This window comes from Lycium ferocissimum, chromosome 5, assembly GCF_029784015.1.
Source record: "Lycium ferocissimum isolate CSIRO_LF1 chromosome 5, AGI_CSIRO_Lferr_CH_V1, whole genome shotgun sequence".
Classification (NCBI taxonomy): Eukaryota; Viridiplantae; Streptophyta; class Magnoliopsida; order Solanales; family Solanaceae; genus Lycium; species Lycium ferocissimum.
In genome coordinates, this window is record NC_081346.1 from 12922846 (window position 1) to 12943332 (window position 20487).

General features: G+C 33.3%; 1 protein-coding gene across 1 annotated transcript; it reads left to right on the forward strand.

Annotated features, from left to right (window-relative positions):
- The first annotated feature begins 16927 nt into the window (after positions 1 to 16927).
- LOC132056076 (uncharacterized) lies at positions 16928 to 19945 on the forward strand. The gene is made up of 2 exons (XM_059448127.1): positions 16928 to 17099; positions 19338 to 19945. Exons 1-2 carry the CDS (start codon positions 16997 to 16999, stop codon positions 19739 to 19741), a joined length of 507 nt encoding a protein of 168 aa, XP_059304110.1. The 5' UTR covers positions 16928 to 16996; the 3' UTR covers positions 19742 to 19945.
- Positions 19946 to 20487: the final 542 nt, after the last annotated feature.

Genomic DNA, 20487 nt, shown 5'->3' on the forward strand with positions numbered 1-20487 from the left:
CCCTTCATCTCTTCCCTCACAAATAAAAAGCAAAATCAAATCACCGAGTGATTCCTTACCGAAGTTGCAAAATCGCAAAGATGAACACACGTGATCGGTGGCTACTCTGAAACGTGACTGGTGAAATCAAGAGGCCAGATTTATGGTGCAAATTCAAGTCTATTAAAATTAGATTTCTGCGGGAATTGAGTTTGAATTAAGCTTGTGTGCAAATTAAAGTCTGTTCAAACTTGTCCTACTAGTTTTACCAAGGCCAAAAGACACTGGAAAATAAGAATAATCCAAGGGTATCTCTTAAACCAGCAGCACTTGAGACGATTGTCATCTCTCATTATTACTTCAAGTCTCGTCTTTGAGATTCGCCAAGTTTATACTCCGACAAGTCTTGAAGTAGGAGGCATTTGTAGACATCGAAATTTTGTGGGACTCTACAAGTTGAGCCCAATATGTGTTAGGGTTTCTTGGAGACTATTCCAACCTAAACCCTAGATTAAGCCTATATAAAGGACACATATTCACTTGAAGAGGCATCTCAGATATCCCATAAACTCGTGGGTATTCAAAAAGAGGTCAATATGTGGCCGGATATTTCTTGACAACCAAATACTTTAAGAAGATCAACAATATCCTTTCATGGAGATCAAATACATCCCAAGAAAGTCTACATATCCGAATCCAAATCATCCTACATTCGAGAAACAAGCTACTAATGGCCCTTGAATTACGGAGAAATATTAGGAGAGAAGAATCAAGGGAGTAAACAGATCTTGTACCCGCAATATTCATAAATAAAATCTCTATTTCTTCATATATTGTTTGTAGTTGTAATTTATTTTCGCATATTAAAATTTGTTGCAAACAACGAAATCAGGATTTAAAACTTATGGATTCAGAATTTAATTATTTTAAGTTATTGAGTTTTAATCTGAATAATTTGTGCATGTTTAATAGATTTTCTAACAAAATTTCGTGGTTTGGACTAAAGCTACTAAGTTCATCTGAAGCCGTACGCTTTACACTAACTCCTCCCTTGATTTGGTTAGGCATATAGTTTAGACAATAAAAAAAAGAATGATCATAAGTATTTGTGTTTATAAATCATCATATTAGGTATAATATATACAATTGGTTGAAAGAAATTTTGCAAATTGGTTTATAATTTCACTAAATTATTTTGCTCGTCCCTGAATACGTGGGACAGAAAAGTGCTAATATATTGCGTAAAGATTTAATAGTTGATTTTCCATTCTCGCTAGTTAAATTATATTCGCTTTTTCTAAATTATTTAATAAACATATATGTTGTTGTAAGATAAAAAAATATGGAGCTTGAATTTCAAATATGAAAGTAAGTTTAAATTAAGTGAAAGGTTGGAAAAGCTTGAAACCATTGACATATAAAAATAAAGACTATACACCCGTAAAGGTTGGCTGAGTTGGATGGGTGAGCGGTTTCCCACATGAAAGACCTGGGATCGATTTCCATCACCATCAGCCTTCACAGTCTGGTGCGGTTTACATCTCCTAGGTCTCTTCTTTCCTTTCGGTTTATTCACCGATCTCGAAACGATGCACTTGTTTTCTTATTGATTCCGGGCGGTGGCATTCTTGAATGAAGTCTATCCGAACCGAATTAGCACTTCTCGATCGGGCTAGGCCTCTCCACCGAGCCGGGCGCGGGGCCCTGGATGCGCTAGCGATTGGCACATAGGGGAATGGTTGCCATATTGTGGTTCGCGAGCTATTGCACAGTATGCTTACCCAGTGCGCACCCAAAGGATAGCGGCTGCGGATTTCAGGAAAAAAAAAAAAATGAAGAAGAAGAAGATAAAGACTGTATAAACTACCTTCAACTTTGACATATTATTGATGTCTTTCAGTTTGAAGCCTCTTTTGACAATTTCAAACTTCAAACTCACGCAATCTAAAATTGATTTTGAAGTTGCTAAATTTAGGGGGGGAGGGGCGGAGGGAATCAAGTGCACTAAGCTCCCGCTACTTGCAAAGGATAGCAGCTGCGGAAAAAAAAAAAGAAGAAGAAGAAGATAAAGACTATATAAACTACCTTCAACTTTGACATATTATTGATGTCTTTCAGTTTGAAGCCTCTTTTGACAATTTCAAACTTCAAACTCACGCAATCTAAAATTGATTTTGAAGTTGCTAAATTTAGGGGGGGGAGGGCGGAGGGAATCAAGTGCACTAAGCTCCCGCTACTTGCGGAATCCGATCGGAACTTAAAAATATCGTACGCATTCTTATCCTACATTTCTATACCTTAAATAGAAATTATGAACCTTAGCTATACCTTAAAGGATCGTTTGGTACGCGGACTAAATTATCCCGGAATTATAATTCCGAGACTAATTTATCCCATATGTGAGATGGGATAAAATAATCCCAAGGTTAATGGGATTAGGTGGGATATCTCATCCTTAAGATTGTTCTTCATTTTATACTATGTTTGTTAGAACGAGATAAATTTATGGAAAAATTACGTGTTATAGCTACTTTTTATACATAATTAGTGATATTAATTATCTTTTGTTTTAATTACTAATAATAACTAAATACTTTTTGAATTTAACTAATATAGCTACAATTTTTGTAACTTTCGATCACATCGGTGCACAAATACACCTAAAATTTAGCACCCCAATCCCATATCCTTTTAATGGTAACAATATTAATCAAAAAATTCTCTCTCTCTCTCTCTCTCTCTCTCTCTCTCTCTCTCTCTCTATCAACCACCACCACCACGGGTGGCGCCCCCCTCTTTTTTTTTTTTTGGTTTCCATGATTTCAAGCTTTGTGGACAAATTAAACATAATGCAATTAACCTTTCCATTTTCTTTCTACATGTGAAGGATGTTCCAACTAGAATGATCATTCATTATGGCTGCGGGCTTATCTCCCATTGTGGGCAAGTTGTAGCTGTAAATGCCAAGACTTTTGGGCTGTGGACCAGTGCCCATAAATTTGGACCGAATTGCATTTGATCTGTGGCTAGGGTTTTTTTGGTGGTCTAGGGTTTTTTAGGGTTTTGAGAAGATGAAAAATATATGTATTTGTGTATGTTCTATGATATAGCTACCAATTATTGTGGTTAGTGGTGTATTTATGTAAGTTTTTCTATATTTCTGTGTATTTTGTTCAAATTAATTCTATCAGTTCATCTAGTTTCAAATACATGAGTGATGAAAATAAATTGTAAGTTTTCTTTATATTTGTGTATTTTGTTCAAATTAATCCATCAAATACATGTGTGATGCAAATTGATACTCACACAAATACATGAGATTTAATATAAAAATACATGGGGTTTGATTGGTAACTTCAAATACATTGGTTATGCTATCAAATACATGTGTAAATCAAAACGAAATCAATATTGAAAACTTCAAATACATTATCGCTAAAATACATGGGTGATGCAAATTGTTACTCACACAAATACATGAGATTTAATATAAATACATGGGGTTTGATTGGAAACTTCAAATACATTAGTTATGCTATCAAATACATGGGTAAATCAAGAACGAAATCAATATTGAAAACTTCAAATATATTGGTTGTTGAATGTTTTCAAATTTTTTTATTTTTATTTTTTATGTTTGAATGTTGAAGATTGGATGGAGGAATAGAAAATGATTATGGAAAGGTAATCTAAAATCTAATTTTGTGGAAGGGTATGGTAAAAAATACCAATTAATAGTTAATTAATTGATTCCACCGTTATGGCCTTAAATCAAAGGATATGTTTTATTTTTTACTGTGTTACTATGTATTTATAAGCATCAAATACATCCGAAAAAATACCTTAATTTAGAAAAACATAGCTACAAATGGTAATTTTTAAAAGATAGTTCTAAATGATAGGAAACTACCAAAGGTAGTCATTTTGTTAATTTTACCTTTTACCAAATATGGTACAAAATTAATAGTAAAATTAGTCGTAAATTTATACCTTTTACCAAATATGATATAAAATTAATAGCAAAATTAGTCGTCTTTGGGATATCCCAGCTTATATCGTGTACGAAACGACTACTAAATAGAAATCCTGAAATTGGCTATATGTGTACTTCTTTCTGAGTTTGGGCCTGTACAGATATAATCTGGACCCAATTTAGAAGGAAATTCCACCGAACATATCGACCATTTATAGTTTGTAACCTAACTAAAGCTAGCCCTACTTTAACTATGACCTGGGCCGAGCCCCTTCAGTTATACTAGATGGACACTTCTAGCATTTCTTCCACATGAACAAACAACAAATGATAATTAACTTTCATTATTACATGACATTTTGATTATTAGATTGAACTTGAAGAAGCTAGCTATTGTTAAAACAACCTACCTCACCACAATATTAGTTATGAGTTTTAAGTTCTCCAATATGTGATAACAAGTTAATTATCATTTTAATCATACTGTCAATAAATTTTGACATGTGATAACAGGTTAGCTATCATTTTTATCAAATGATCAATTAATTTCCATCAAAAGATTTATTTGTAACTATGTAACAAGTGACTTAATTGCATAATTATTTCTTACACATTTAGTGGATATAACGCAAATTCAATTCTTCTAAATTACATAGTGTCATGCTTCTACAGGGCGGATCTAGGCCCGCCGAGGATGTTCACACCCTCGGCAAAAAATTATACCATATAGATAAGGTATTTTTTTTATTTTTTATGTACATATATGGATTTTGAACACCCTAAAAAACAAGAGAAAAGGTTAGTTCGGTGGTTTAGGGCGTTCAAAATTCATCTCGAGGTTCCAAGTTCAAATCCCAGTCATTACTTTTTTATGCTAGATCCGCCACTGATGCTCCATCCAAAGGTTCAAGTACATGATTGCTACTGTGTATTCCGACTAAATTCCTTTATACCAAATAAAATATTGGAAATTAAAGCGGAGACGGAATACCTTACCTTATATGAATTGAGAATGTTAAATTTTCGTAAAATACTTTGATAATAGGCTCTAATTAAGTATACATTGCTGGTTTAATTTTGTGAATGAGCTTCATATAGCTTAGATAAACCTTTTTTTGGTTGGATATATAGCTAGATTAGCGCGCGCAGGAAAATAAAAGTACATGATGAAATCATGAAACTAGTCAAGCAATTAGATACTTCCACAGAATGATTTGAGGGATTAATTTATGTGTAGAACTTTTTTCAGGGAGAAAAAATATCTATGGAACTACTAGTAGTTCAATTTAAGGAATGTATTAAAAAATTATCCAGATAACATGTAATATAAACTTAAGAAAATATTTGCATCATAAAACTTTATATATACTTTAAACATTGTGGGTTTGATGATAGTCCATAAGCATGAACACAAATATAACTGTGATAATTGGTTATTGAGTCGTACACTTTGTGTGGTTGGTGGTTTAGTGTGGCGGTGAGTGTAGGCAACCTGATGAGGCTAGCCTCAGCGGGTCCAAGGTCTCCTTTCTAGCTTTAATAGAAATACTATATCAAAGTTACTTTACAGTATTTGTTGTTTGACGATGCTATCATATTGCCAAATAATGAAATAGAAAGAAGAGTCTTTCATCAATTCATGATATGACTCAAACAAGTATGCGATAATTCCCACTGATCTAAAATATCTTTTATGTCCTAATATCATGTTTGATCCTGATTTTATTATGCAAATCTTCTTAGATGCAGAAGTCGGTATCACATTTGTAAGAGTGAGACCAGAATATTAATAGTTCTATGTTGTGAAAATGGCCAACAAGTCAACAACCCATTTTATTTGAGCCATGGCCCCTTCATGCTAAGAATAATGGGTTCATTCACTTGAACCTCATTCCTTGTCCGTTTCAATATTGGCATTTGGCACCAAACATATGCTATAAATTTAGGCCTACATGCATCATGAAGTTGTCTTTCAAATATTCATGAGCCTATCTTGTATAGATTCTTGTCAAATATATATATATATATATATATATATACCTTCTCCTTTTCTCTCAATTAAGATAGTTTAAGTGTTCCATAGCTCTAATTATAATACAATTTCTTCGTCTTATCATCTCGCTGTCTCTACTCATTTGATCATGCTGTATAAAAAGAGGTCAAATTTAACCAATAAATTTAGAATCAACCCAGCTTGATTAAATTTAAACGGATTGAGCTAGCTAGGCATATATTTATTGGTGATTAATTTGGGCATAACACAAGTTTAGTCACCTAAAAGCGAGCTTGTCAATTTGGGCAAACTAACGAAAACATGGAAAATAATTATTTCGAATTTGGTTGGTTATTAGACAGAGCCATGATAAATAAAAGAAAAGTTCTTGTCAGTTTGATTTGTTAATTAAACAAATTACTTTATATATACAGAACAAATAAACAAACATAATAGATTTTAAGTTCGACATAGTTGGATTATGACTCATTATTTACCATGTTTATCCAAGTTATAAATTTTTAAGAAATAGCACCCAGTCACCCACTGACCACTTTTCGACCATGTCTTTGTAAAATAGCCGTTAACTTGTAGCTTCAGATTCCATAAATGGGACTCCAAGACATTATTCGAGAGTTCTCCTTGTGAATTTGAAACTCCAGAGCAATGATTATTTTTTAACTATAGGAGTTAAAATTCCATAAATGGAGTATAACCAAACTTATTTATTGGTTGAACCTGTTTTTGACGCGCCCAAATTGTCCAAAGCACCCATGTGATGTGACACCCCCCTTGAGAATATGCGCGGCTGCATGAACTGGCATGCAAATTGGAGTTCGTCCTCCGTACACTGTGTTAATAGAAGTCTTTCTGATCATTCTGATAATTTATATGGAGACTATTTTAACAAAAGACAGTACTTTGAATTGAGACTTGATTTAGATTTTAGACAACGGCTATACTGTTACATACGATTATAATGCATAACTCAAAAAATGTGTGTCGAAAACTAAATGGGAGGAGATAACACTAGGCTTCAGGTTCAAATTTTAGCGAAACTAAAAATATGGAGTAGGTGATTTTTCATCATTTGTTCAAGTCTTGACAAGTAAAGTCGCCCCATATCTGTAACTCAGTGAAATAGTTGAGATGTGCACAAGCTGATCTGAATATAGACATAATACTGGAAATAAAAAAAGAAGGCCAATATGCGTTTTTTTTTTTCTTCCAGTTTTTCTATTTCATAAAACATTCAAAATTGTAAAAAAGAAAAGGTTACAATACAAAGAAAAAAAAAAAGAAAAATGGGTAAATATGTACGACTTATATATGAGAGTGACGAAGCACAACAAAACTGAAGGGTCAGTTGGAACATGCATGCTCACATGGCATTGCACATGGGAATTTCATGATTTCGAACTTCAAGTACCTGTTGACCAACTATACAATTCCGAAACAAAAAAAAAATAAAAAATCTTTTCATCAATTACTAGAGTTTAGTTATAGTCCAAAGTAGTACTCCGTAATTATTTATCTACACTATTTAGGAATATATATGATGGTACAATAATGCCGGATCCACAGCTGTGGTCTACTCATAATTTGTTTTTCTGGTTATCTCTTTTCCCTACTTATTAACGAATCATCCAACGTTTACGAATCTAGAGTTTACTAGGCGTTTGGCCATGAAAACCAAATATTTTTTGGAATTTTAAAGTTGGAGTTGAAGATTGAGTTGTGTATGGTTATCGTTTTTGTAAAGAATATTTGATTGTTTAAATGTATTGAAAGTGAAAACAGGTTTTTAGATGTTTTCCAAATTTCAAATACAATTTCAAATTGTATTTGGAATTTTCATGGCCAAACACTGATTGCGGAAAAAAGTGAAAAAAAATTTCGAAAAAAAAAGTGAAAAATTCTCATGGCCAAATGGTCCTTAGTGTAATTTTGCTAATATATATAAGCTAGATTATTATCAAACAAATACATTATGTAGTTGATTCTACCTAACTATGATTGAACTGTCAAGGAGAACCCAATGCTAAATGTGTCCAAAATATTCCAGCTGAGTTTATTCTAAATACTTGAATAAGTAGTATTTAGTTTTTAATAGTAATTAATTGCTCAAGAAATAATCCATTTAATTATTGCTGCCTTAGGAACAACGAGACCATCAGCATTACATTCGGCATGTGCAAAAATAGTTGCCTACTTGAGTGTAGGTTTGGACTTGCAAATATTAATGGGTACATACTGTAGATCTATATGTACATATACTATTTAATTACTATAAAATAGACACACACACATGTTTACTGAAAGAAACGAAATCAATTTCTTCATTAAATTACTGGCTTAGGTAAACCACCCAATTGCTCTGAGTGAATTTAATAACATGCTCAACACTTACTGTCCAAACCTTTTCTATTATATGATTGCATGCAGGTCCTTGAAACAAGGGTTAGGGGTATATATATATATATGATCAAGCATGACTTCAGAGACTACCAAAAAATGTGTACAGTGGATGCGTCGCTCCACCTTAATTACGAGGTTTCGGGTTCAAGCTTTAGGTATCGAAAAGTCCTTGATAGGGAGCGCTTCTCCTGAATGAGCCCTACGCGGCACGAATTTGAATTAGTCGGACATCCAATACCGATATCGAAGGAACCCCCCCCCCCCCCCAAAAAAAAAAAAAAAAATCATAACTTCAGAGAACAAAACAAGGTTGTTGACACTATGGCAAAAAATAAAAAAAATAAAGTCATCACCTAATTTTCGTTGAAACATACTATTTTGGGACAGATTAAAATAGAAACTTTTTTTTGCGCGGATTGCCCTTTATTTGGGTTGGTCTTTAATTTTTGCCCTTCAAATTGGTGGTCTTTAAAAAAAAAAAATAAAAAATTTAATTTTTTTACCCCTCGCCTAACATTTTGAGGGGTAAAAATTAAAGACCACCCCCAAGGTTGTGGGTTCTATAAACCCCAGCCCAAACGAGAAACTTAGAATACTACCGTTAGCAATAGCATCACTGACTTTGGTTAATAAAAAAAAAAAAAAAAAAAAAATAAAAAAAAAGGCAGACTTTCGCGCCTTTTCTTATATATATATATATATATATATATATATATATATATATATATATATATATATATATAATTTATTTGCATTTTAACTTTTCAAGGTAAAGCAAAATTCTAAGCATGCTTAAAAAAGTATCACATGGCGTAAGTTTTCGAACAAAACAAGGTTGTTGACACTATGGCAAAAAATAAAAAAAATAAAGTCATCACCTAAAAGATCACCATTTTGAGGGGTAAAAATTAAAGACCACCCCCAGCGAAGGGCAATCCTGCAAATTGCCCAAATAGAAATAGCTAGTGTCCCTATAACTATTTCTAGCTACTAGCCCATACGAGAAACTTAGAATACTACCGTTAGCAATAGCATCACTGACTTTGGTTAATATCTCTAATATATTAGATTGTGCTGAACACGAAAAAAAAACACCTAAATTACTAAATATTTGAAGGAGATGGAAGAGTAAATTAAAGAAATGGTAGTTGGGTGTTGGTGATTCCTCCCTCCTTGTTAGGTTTGAATATGAGATAGGAGTACTATATAAATGGTAGGCAGGTGAAAAGATTATTAATGTTGCGACACATGAATAACCATAGGGGACATATTCACAGACTTTAACCTTTCTCTCAACCATCTTCTTCTACTTTTTTAATTGCAAGGCTGGCTTTTGATGGTAATATATACAAGTTTTTGAAATTTGTGGGCCCTAAGATAAAGTTTCTCATTATGTATACACTACTCCTGTGAAAGATTTGAAGTTGAATATATATAAACGGGAAAAGTCCTTAACTTCCTCGAGGGGATAAAATATAACGAAAGGAAAATTGTTACTAGCTTCAATAGTACTCTTCTCCTAAAGTTGGTTGGTTGGGCAAGTTATTTTACCATGAATTGGTAGAGGCGGACGATTGATTTTATGTATATGAATTCTGAATTTATCATCGAATTCATAACTAGTTTTAGTTATTGATATCGCGGAAAAATATCTATATTTATTTAGTGGATTAATTTCTTAATATAAATATAAGATCTAAATAAAACATAATAGATAAAACATATTATGTTCGTCTGAACGTATACTTAATATTGTAGTTCTCCCTTGTGAATAGGCCTAACCAGTTTAAAACGTAATCGAAGTAGCTGATTAAAAATACGACCATTTAATGTTTGGGTTTAACCAACAACAAATAATTTTTAAACTATTAGGAGTAGTATAAAATTTAATTTGGACAACACTTCTACTTTGAATACCGATATAACATTGGCAATTGACTGACATGTCGGCTAAACTCATAAGAAATCCCTTTCAAAATTTGAAATTATTGGGACCATTAAAGCACGAATTATTCACATGGGAGTTTGGGAAAGGCCATATTCTGAGCATCTTTATGTCTAAGTTATATGCATTATTTACCTTAAAGAAATTTTCCACTATCCAATCACTTTTATCATGGTAGCAGATAATTTATCTTATTTTTAAGATTATAAATCTCGCATTTAAGTAGACATTATATTTGTAGATATCCTTTGCATGATCAGCCCATATAACATTAACGATGTATGTAACTTAAGCTCATAAATTTATAACTATCATTTTGCAAAAATTATCTTTACTATTCTATCCACCTCTATTCATGTTACTCTGTCTTCGATAATTAAATAATTCAGGGCAGAGTCATGTGTTGGAGGCTATATATAGAGAGTGCATCAACGTTTATTTTCATGCACATTTAATCTTTCTCTCCTAAATACACATAAATATCATTCTCTTCACATCAGGACAAAAAAGTTAAAAAATATTTAGAGAAAAATGGTGTCAAGAGTAGAAGCAGCAATGAAGATAAGGCAACAACAGAAGCAGCAAGCTGAGGTGAAACAGATGATAATGCAATGCAACAAAGGGAAAACAAACAAGTTCAAGAGGAGCAGTTCCAATGTTGAAGAAGATGGTGCTTCTGCTGCTATTCTCTTGCTCGCTTATATTGCTTGCACTACCTCTTCCCACCTATAGAATTGTTAGGATCGAAATAATCAGACATCATCTTACCTATAAAATTATATTGTTAGCTTCATTTTCGTATCAACTTCCAGTGTAGCCATTAAGTTTCCAGATGCTATATACATATATTCTCTCTTTTTTTTTCTAAATAATTTAGTATGCGTTTGGACATGCGATTTGAAATCAGGGTTTGAAATCATGAGATGAAATCAACGTTTGGATGTGCGTTTTATCTCATGGTTTCAAACCATGGTTTGAAATCCCAAATCATCCAAAAAGGCATGATTTGGGGTTTCAAACTATGGTTTCAAAAAATTTAAATATAAAACTTGACCCATAAGTTTATATTTTATAAAAAAAAAAAAGGACCCATACGTTGGTAGATATTTTAAACAATTATTCCCGTCAACCATGTACCAACCTTTATTTATGTTTACCATGTGGGAGGATTATATTAAAGAGTAGTTACATTACTATTCATGTTAAATTTTTTTTTTATTATTGAATTAAAGTTTGATCAATTGATGTTCTATTTTTTAGAAAGGCCTTCTAGTCGCGTATTAATTTTGTTATGAACTATGACTTGCTCATTTGGTAAAATTGTATTAGAATTGATAATATTTTGATAGTTTTCACAAATTGTGGGGTTTTTATGTCTATAAGAAAAAATACAACTTAAGAAATTCAAATTCCATGTCCAAACAAATTTTAATCATGATTTCATTTCATGATTTCAAACTATGTCTAAACGGCTCCTTAAAGTACTGCGGAGTATGTAGTAGTATTAGTTACCCTTTTAATTTCTGAGTACATACTCTTGCTAGCTCTTCCACTTCTCTTTAGATCAGCACTCCAGCAACTCATTAACCCATCCAAGAGTTAAAAATACTTACAGTTAAATTTAATTCATGTTTGTGAGGCAGGATATTTAAAATGGCAGTAATATGACGTATAATAAAAAGCAGTGAAATGGGGACGCCAAATAATATATGCAAAGGCCAAAGGGATCATGCATATGGGCAGAGCTACATGTGGGGGTTATGTATTTCAACTTGAGTCCAATTATTAGATGGATGTACTTCATTAGTCCCTATTCTGAATCTTATTAATGATCAGTAGATTGCTATTTCAATTTTCAGACTAGCGGAATTTAGAGCCACTTGGATTCGGGACGTTGAAATATCACCAGAATTGAAAGGAGCAGGTAGTCTGTGTTTTTGTAAAGAAATGAATCGTGGCCTAATTCAACTCCAAAAATTAACTTATGATGAGAACTCTTCAACATTCACCTCATGCCTAGGGTTGAACATCTAGTGCGTGACAATTTAATGCCCAACATCGAGTGAGATGGGTCCTGCTTTGATACCTAGAGCTGTCAAAATGAGTTTGGCCCGCGAGGTCAGCCCAACTCAACCCTTTATTTAAGAGAAAATAGTCAGATGGCCCCTCAACATTTGGTCGGTTTAATTATGACACACCCAACCTTTGTGGACGTCCTATTATCCCCCGAAAAGCATTTTAAAAGTGGAATAATTTGCCTCGAATGCCGAAATAAGAAAAGAATAAATTTCACTCTCTCAAAGAGAGTGAGACAAAACTGCATTTTTATTTAATCTTCTGATTTGTTTATATCTTCCTCTTTCTTTTTCATTTTCTTTCTCTTCTTTCTTCTTCTCTTCAACAGTCACCGGATTTTGGTTGCCGAAAAAATTTCCACCGACAAACTCCATTTTTTCTCATAACAACAAATAAGATCAAAACGACCCAATCAATCTAAATGCCAACATTAAATAAAATAAAAATCAAATCAAGAATTTAGCCGAGATAAGAAAACTTCATATCATGAACATCCATAACAAACCCGTGTAAATTTGAGTAAAACTAGACGAATCTCTACACTAATTGCTATAAAACAAATCAGATCTTGAAGTAAGGAAGGAAATTGTGACATGAAAAAGAAATTAAAATAAAAATAAAAATCGGGCGACCTCCGCCATCTCCCTCTTCAACTCCGACGACTTTCTTTTTTTTTTTTTTTAATTTAAGCTAGTACAAAGTTTTCTCAATGAACCAATACTTTGTCTATTGATTTTTGATAGCCTTTGAATAATAGGTTTCTATTTTTCTTCAATTTGGAGCTCTAAAATTGTTTAATGGTGGAAAGATGGTGGAAGTATGCTAGAAAGAAGTACAATTAGGGAATTATGGGTTTCTATTTTTCTTCAATTTGGAGCTCCAAAATTGTTTAATAGTGGAAAAATGGTGGAAGTATGTTAGAAAGAAGAACAATTAGGGAAAATGGGTTTCTATTTTTCTTCAATTTGGAGCTCTAAAATTGTTTAATGGTGGAAGTATGTTAGAAAGAAGAATAATTAGGGAAAATGGGTTTCTGTTTTTCTTAAATTTGGAGCTCTAAAATTATTTAATGGTGGAAAAATGGTGGAAGTATGTTAGAAAGAAGAACAACTAGGGAAAAATTAGTAAAAAAACGGATTTAAATGAAAAATACACATGTTAAATGCTGATTGGCGCGTGTATGTCACTGCATACTTCAAATCTGGGCATAGCGTTTCAGGAGGCAAATTATTCCACTTTTAAATCAGGGGGGTAATAAGACGCCCGCAAAGGTTGGGTGCGTCATAATTAAACGGGTCAAACGTTGAGGGGCCATATGACTATTTTGTCTTTATTTAGGTAGAGTTGGGCAAAGCTTTTTTAGTCCATTTAGAAGTGAGTTCATATCTCTTGCTCTTCAATGGAACCAAGATGACCCTTGAGTCTAGAAAAATAAATTAATAAATTATTTAATTTTAAATAAATTATGAGTAAATTAAACAAAAAGATAGAAATTAATGAAAAAAAAGAAAGTATTAACTACTAAGCAGTAAATTAAATACTAGAGTGGTATTTTTTAGTCTCAGAAATCATATCATTTTTTTTTACGTGACTTGGATTAGTGAATAAAGATAGTAATTTATATTTGTTCTTTTGAATTTATTTTGTTTTTATAATGTGAATTCGTGCAAGAATGATACCGTAGAAACTTCTATTTTCAGATTGCAAAATTTCCGTATTCAGATTTTACAAAAAATCACTTAGAGAATGCTATTTCGAAAGGAAAAAGAACTTAAAGGGCTAGCCCGTGGCCCGCGTAGCGCTGCCATTTAAGAGGCCCTTCAGTAAAAAGGGTCAGCCCGGTCTAACCCATTTAACTTTTTGTCCCTTTAGTGGGTTGGGTTGGCACTTCTATTGATACCATGTAAACAAATGAATATTGGGCCTAATTCAACCCCAAAAAGCTAGTTCATGCGGGGAGGATTGTCCAAGTCCATATGAAAAAAATCATCCATCCTATTAACTACCCTCTTCAACAACTGCGATTATTTTGGCATTTAATTTAAGTTTGTAAAATATAAAAAGAAACAAGTTTTAGATGAAAATAATACTTAAAAAGCTGATTCAAAAAGTTGATAACTTGATTTGAGAATATATACTTGTTTGGTGCTTCAATATGCAAGAGATACAATGTACGAATTTGCTATTTTTGTTTTTCTCGAGCACCAAATATTGCAAAAAGGTATATAATAAATAGAATCATGGATTTGCACCATGTTTGCACATTTATCGAATGATAATTTTTATTTTCCTAAAATGTGGTTGGACCAAATTAAAACTCTGAACTAATAATTCAGGTTGGAGGCATTTGCACAAATAAGCCATTTTTGTGCCACTATTTGAGCTTTAATTCTGTTTAAATAAGTTGTGCAAAAATGATTTTTGGGCCAGAACTTGGCCACAAAGTACTAAAGGCTTGCCAAAAGTTCAGATGGATGCAACTTATGGTGATAACTAGAAATTTCAAGTTGTCTTGACGGGCCACCGGATATTTTTGATGAATGAGCTTGCGCAAATTTAGCGGATCACCAGGACTTTTGATACAAATTATCTTATAGCTTTAGACACAAATTGTTCACAAGTACTGGCACATCACCAAAACTTACAGAGAAACTTCACTAACATGGTTTTGCTTCATAATCAATTCAAATTGGTGCAAATCAATTCCAAATGGCTCTAAATTTAATATCAACATTCCCTATTTCTCAATAGTTAGAATCAATCGTTTTGTCATCAACAATGACTCAATAAAATCTAACAAAGGTATTTTCAATCACAAATAAGCAATGTGTCTATACCTTTTTTACAACACAAATGAAGAAAATGGAGGAGGAGAAGAAGGTAAAAAGAGGTTAAAATACAAATTAAACACTAGCTCTTATGGACACTCAGTTAAAATAAAATTCTTCTTTAGGTTGTGAGGAAATTAAGCAGGTTGCCTAAACCTGGTGTGAAACTTACACCTAATGATATGATAAAGCTTAGCCTTTTAGTAGAAACTTACACCTAATGACCCTGAAAATGAGTGGTATTGAATTTTTGACTACTGCGTGCCCAATGGGTAAACTTTCAAATTCAAAAGTCAAAAGTATTGTCCACGAGGCAAAACTTAATAAACTTGAAATCTTATTCATAGGGCAAGCGGAGTAAAAGTTCAAAACCACCAACTTTTAAGGCCATTCTTGTAAATCACCCGCCTTAGGATGGATTAAGAAGGAGTCACTAGTCCAAAACAGCGGGTTAAGTTCACAAATGGCCTCCATAAGGGGTGATCTTAATTTTTCGGCCCCACTTAACAAAATTTTTAAAAAATAGCTTTTGCTTTAGAAAGTTAGCTAGCTTTTATGGCCCCATGGGTATAAGTTGTGAAAATAAATTAGTTTTGTATATAAGGCAGAAATTCATGATATTGAACTTCCTCAATTGACCACAAGTTCTCCCTTATAAAACCTTTTTTTTCCTTATATAAAGTTAGAACTTATAAGCCGATATTTTTGAGAACACGAATGGGAGCTTTTATCGCCCCTCGGGCAGAAGTTGTGATTGCTTATAAGGCAGAAGTTAAGGATATTTCATGACAGTAAACCTGCTTAATCGACCACAACTTATGACTTATAAGCAAAAGCTAAATCTTATGCCTTATAGGCAACAAAAGATATTCCCAGCAAAAATTTTCAAGTTAAGGTCATTTTTAAATATTTTATTTAGCGAGAACAAAAATTCAAGATTGGATACTTTTGGGACACCACACGTCATTTCCTGTAGATAGGAATTACTAGCCCAAGATAGCGCATTCGAAGGCTCGCGTAGGCCCATACTATGTTTTCGTCTTCAAATGGGCAATTCGTAGTATTGCCCTTATTTTGGGGCGATCTTTAATTTTTTTCCCATCAAAATGAAATTATTTAACTTTTGCCCTTCGCCTAAAACCTCAGGGTTTCGGGTTCGAACCCCTGCTCAGGCGAAAATAAAAAAAAAAAAAAAATTGCTAGGTAGAGATTGCCCACAAAGTTATCTCCCCATCGGGCATAAGTATCTTCGGAAAACTCTTCCTTAAGGCAGAGTCTTGCGAGTGCAAATTATGCTCGATGGAACTTTTAGTTAAGTTTTAACCTAAAGCCAAGTTATGTCTTCGAAGAAGTTTTAGTTAAGACATAACTAAAAGTATGCCTTAGCAAACTCTCCCATAAGGCAGAGGCAAAACTCTTCCTTGCGAATTCAAGTTCTACCAGGTGAAATTTTTTAAAATTTTTGACGGTAATATTGAACCGTAACTTAAGAGTTTTAGGGAAGATAAAAAATTAAAGCACCAAGAATTTGAGGGACAAAAATTAAAGACCAGTCGCATTTGAAGGCTACTCCGCACAAAAAAATGTCTTGAAATCAGTATTAGGTCCTTCGCTGGTCCAAACAGTTTCAGGAAAGAATTTAAGCCCATGTCCTTTTTTATTTTCACTTCCCGCTATTTTACATTTGTTTTTTGCCGCCAACAAGTAGATTTGGGTTTCTTATTTCAGAAGTTTCTCAAAGTCTAGAGAGAGAGAGAGAGAGAAGAGAGAGAGAGAGAGAGAGAATGCTGGGAAGAGTAAGACGATCTACAATTAACTCGCTGGAGCAACTGGAGTTGGAGAGGCCATCGTCCAAGCTCATCAAAGCTGACTCTCTCTCCGTCTATGGTACTTTTTTTTTCTTCTTAATTCCGCGTTCTTTGCAAATAATTAAAATGATATCTTCTATGTCTTCTGTAATTGTAATTCATTGATTTCATGGGTGGCTACATCAGAATTGAGGTCTAGATTTATGCGTACTGCTAGAATGTTTGGTCATTGTTGGAATTTGTTAAATGAATTAAGACTTTGTTGAGAGAAATATGCATTATGTTGTCAATAATTGATTGCGCAGAAGATAATAGTAGTAGATCATTTTAATTTGAGTCTCCAGATTCCCAAATTTTGGTATTCAAATACCATAACCTGATATTCTGAGAAAAGAACTTCTAGTTACTAGAGAGCAAAAAGCAACTAAAATTCAAGATTAACCTGTTTGGCCAAACTTCTAAAATTAGCTTATTTTAAAAAGTGCTTTTTTCGGAAGTACTTTTCAAAAAAGTACTTTTGGCTAAAATCAGTTTATGTTTGGCTAATTAATTTAAAAAGTACTTTTGAGCAACAATTTGTATTTGACAAAGCTTTTAAAAAGTGCTTCTAAGTGTATTTTTTTCAAAAGTACTTTTCAAAAAAGTGATTTTGGGCAAAAACTATTTTTTTAGCTTCTGAAAAACTGCTTCTGCTACTCCCCAAAAGCACTTATTTTCTCTCAAAAGCCAAATATCTAACCTTTTTTTTTTTTTTTTTTTGACAATGAACATCTCACTTTTTTAAAATAAGCACTTATTGAAAAAATAAATACTTTTGGGGGGAAAAAAAGCTTGGCCAAACAGGCTAATCGCTTTGAAGGCCAATGAGTACCTAAGATTCAAGAGAGATTTGCTTTAAAGGCCAATGAGAAATTAATTAATTAATGTTTCAACTTTTAATGTTAGTTAATTAAAAGCCATGTAAAAGGAAAAAATTATGACTCCTTGTATTAGAAAGGGGAACCTCCATCGGTACACCATTAAAATTTTGAAGCCGCGTATACTAGCTGTATGCTGTATTCACTGGTAGAAGTAGATACATGGAATTAATTCAAAACTCTTATGCTTCAACTCGATGAATGAGGATGACCCGAGAAGACTTTTATCATATGGTTGTACATCTATAACATGAGGAATTGAGTTCTAGTATATCTTAGGTTACTACCTAAGCCCAGTACATACAGTCTGCAACAACTGAAGTAGTGACGATCTTGCCAATGAAATAGACACTAGGGAATTGCATCATTATATTTATGAATCCTTGCAGGATAATCTAACAAAAGCTTAAAGGTTGGTATGATTAGATTTGCTAAGGTGTTTCAGATTCCACCATAAAATATTATTCATGGTTTTGGGACACAAACATAATAAGTATGCAACCTAATCATCTTGCTCATTTCGTTGATAACTGAACTTAAACAGATGGTCCAGGTTGCTTCTGAGTTTTACTAAGAGCATCTCAAATTCTCAATGGTCTAGATTATCATTTTATTTTTCAGAACTACGAATGCAGTTCACTCCCTTTGGCCCATATACAATGGCTTTAGCTGCAAATAGAATCAATCAATCAAGTAGCTACAAATAAATTCTAAATTTTCCTGAAACTTTAAGTTTGAACTTTGAAGTATATCTTATGCTTCCCTAACAGATGCTATAACGCTTTTGGTTTTTCCGTTCTCAATGAAGCTATTTTTTCTTTTTCCAGAAGAACCAATAACTAACTCTGGCCACCACATACTCCTTGAGTCAACCTTAAACGATACATCTGACCTCTGATCTGTATCATTATAGTAAAGAATATGAATATCCATTTGGGAAGGAAAGATTTTTATGAAGGCTATCTACAAATAACTATAGACTTTGCCTTATGTGCTGGCTCGTTTCACTGTCATGTTATCTTCCTCTTCCAGCTTTTAGTTCTATGATGATCCTTTTTGTTGTGCCCTCAAAAGTAGTACAGTTTGTCAAGCTTCATATTTGATTGATGATGACATAGCATTCAAGATAACTTTCAAGAAAGAAGTGCAGTTTTAGCATATTCTAGGTATTCGTATAATCTGGCTATCCTCCAAGTTTACTATTTGTATCAGATCTATAGCACAAAACACATTGGTATTGGAAATATATCCTTTGTGTTTCCACCTCAAGTCTTTATTATTGGAATGTGCCATAAAGAGTAGATTTTTCTTGATGAAGTAGATAAAGTGCAGATATATTTCTAAAAGCTGAATAATTAGTTAGTATATGTAGTTGATAAGCTTTTCCCCTTCTAATGCAGAGACAACACTTATGAAGCTAAGAGAAGGCTCTCGACGTGATACAAGCTTTCCTACAGAGAGTTCAGTAGATGGAAGCATATGTTGCATTACTTCAGGTGGCTCACCCAAAGAGGAGGCATCAATAACCGATACTGATTCTTCCAGTGAATATCTTGAAGATACTACTAGTTGTCAGCCCGCAGGCTCCTCAAGAGAAACAAAGAAGAGCAACTTGTCACTTGCTTACATGTTTTCCAGGTATAGAAGTTCTCAGTGTGCTGGAGGCACAAATGAGGAGGATGCAATGATCATAGATGATGGTATCGGCTCTGCAAACTCTTCGCTTAGTCCCAATAATAATCAGTTGATGAGCAGCTCAGTACAATCCGTACGACAGGAACACATTTGTTCCCCTATGATTTGAGTATTATGACCCAAGTCTTCTGATAAATGCAGATTTAGTGGTTGTATTTCTATCATGGTCTCTATTGTCATCTTGTATTTTTTATTTATTGTTGTGCAAGAGTTGTTTATAAATGATGGACAAGTTGAGCCAATTCTTCAAATGTTGTAATTGTAGCTCTTCATGCTCATCTTAATTGACCAAACAAGAAGGAACTTCCAGCAATGTTGGTCAAATTTCTTCCAGCAATGTTTTGAGTTTGATAGTGTTCGATTTTCATGTACTCCATTTAAGAAGCAGAAGCATTTGCTGATCTGCAGTTACTTGGTTAATGGGATATGGTACTTGCTACCCCAGAAGAACTGAGTTTCATATGTTTACATAGTCCAGCTGTAGAGAATGAAGTGCGAAAAGTTGAGACTAACAAGGTGAAAGCACCAAGAAGGGAATGAGAGTGCGAGATCATAAATTACATAATGGCATCTACTCTATTTTAACATTCCACATTTAACTTTAAATATTGTCATCGATATTATAAAAAAATTGTAGGAAGATGGGAAAAAAAATATTGCTCTTTTAAAAAATAATGGTACATATATAGTCATGCATTCGTATGTTTTCTCATTTAAATGTTAAAATGAGGGAATTGTTTTGTGATGATGTCTTTCTGGAGGCAATTGTACCGAGGTAGACGGATGAAGCCTTTAGCTAATGATACAAATAAGCTGTTGAATTATTTAACAAACAGGTTCAATACCAATCATTTT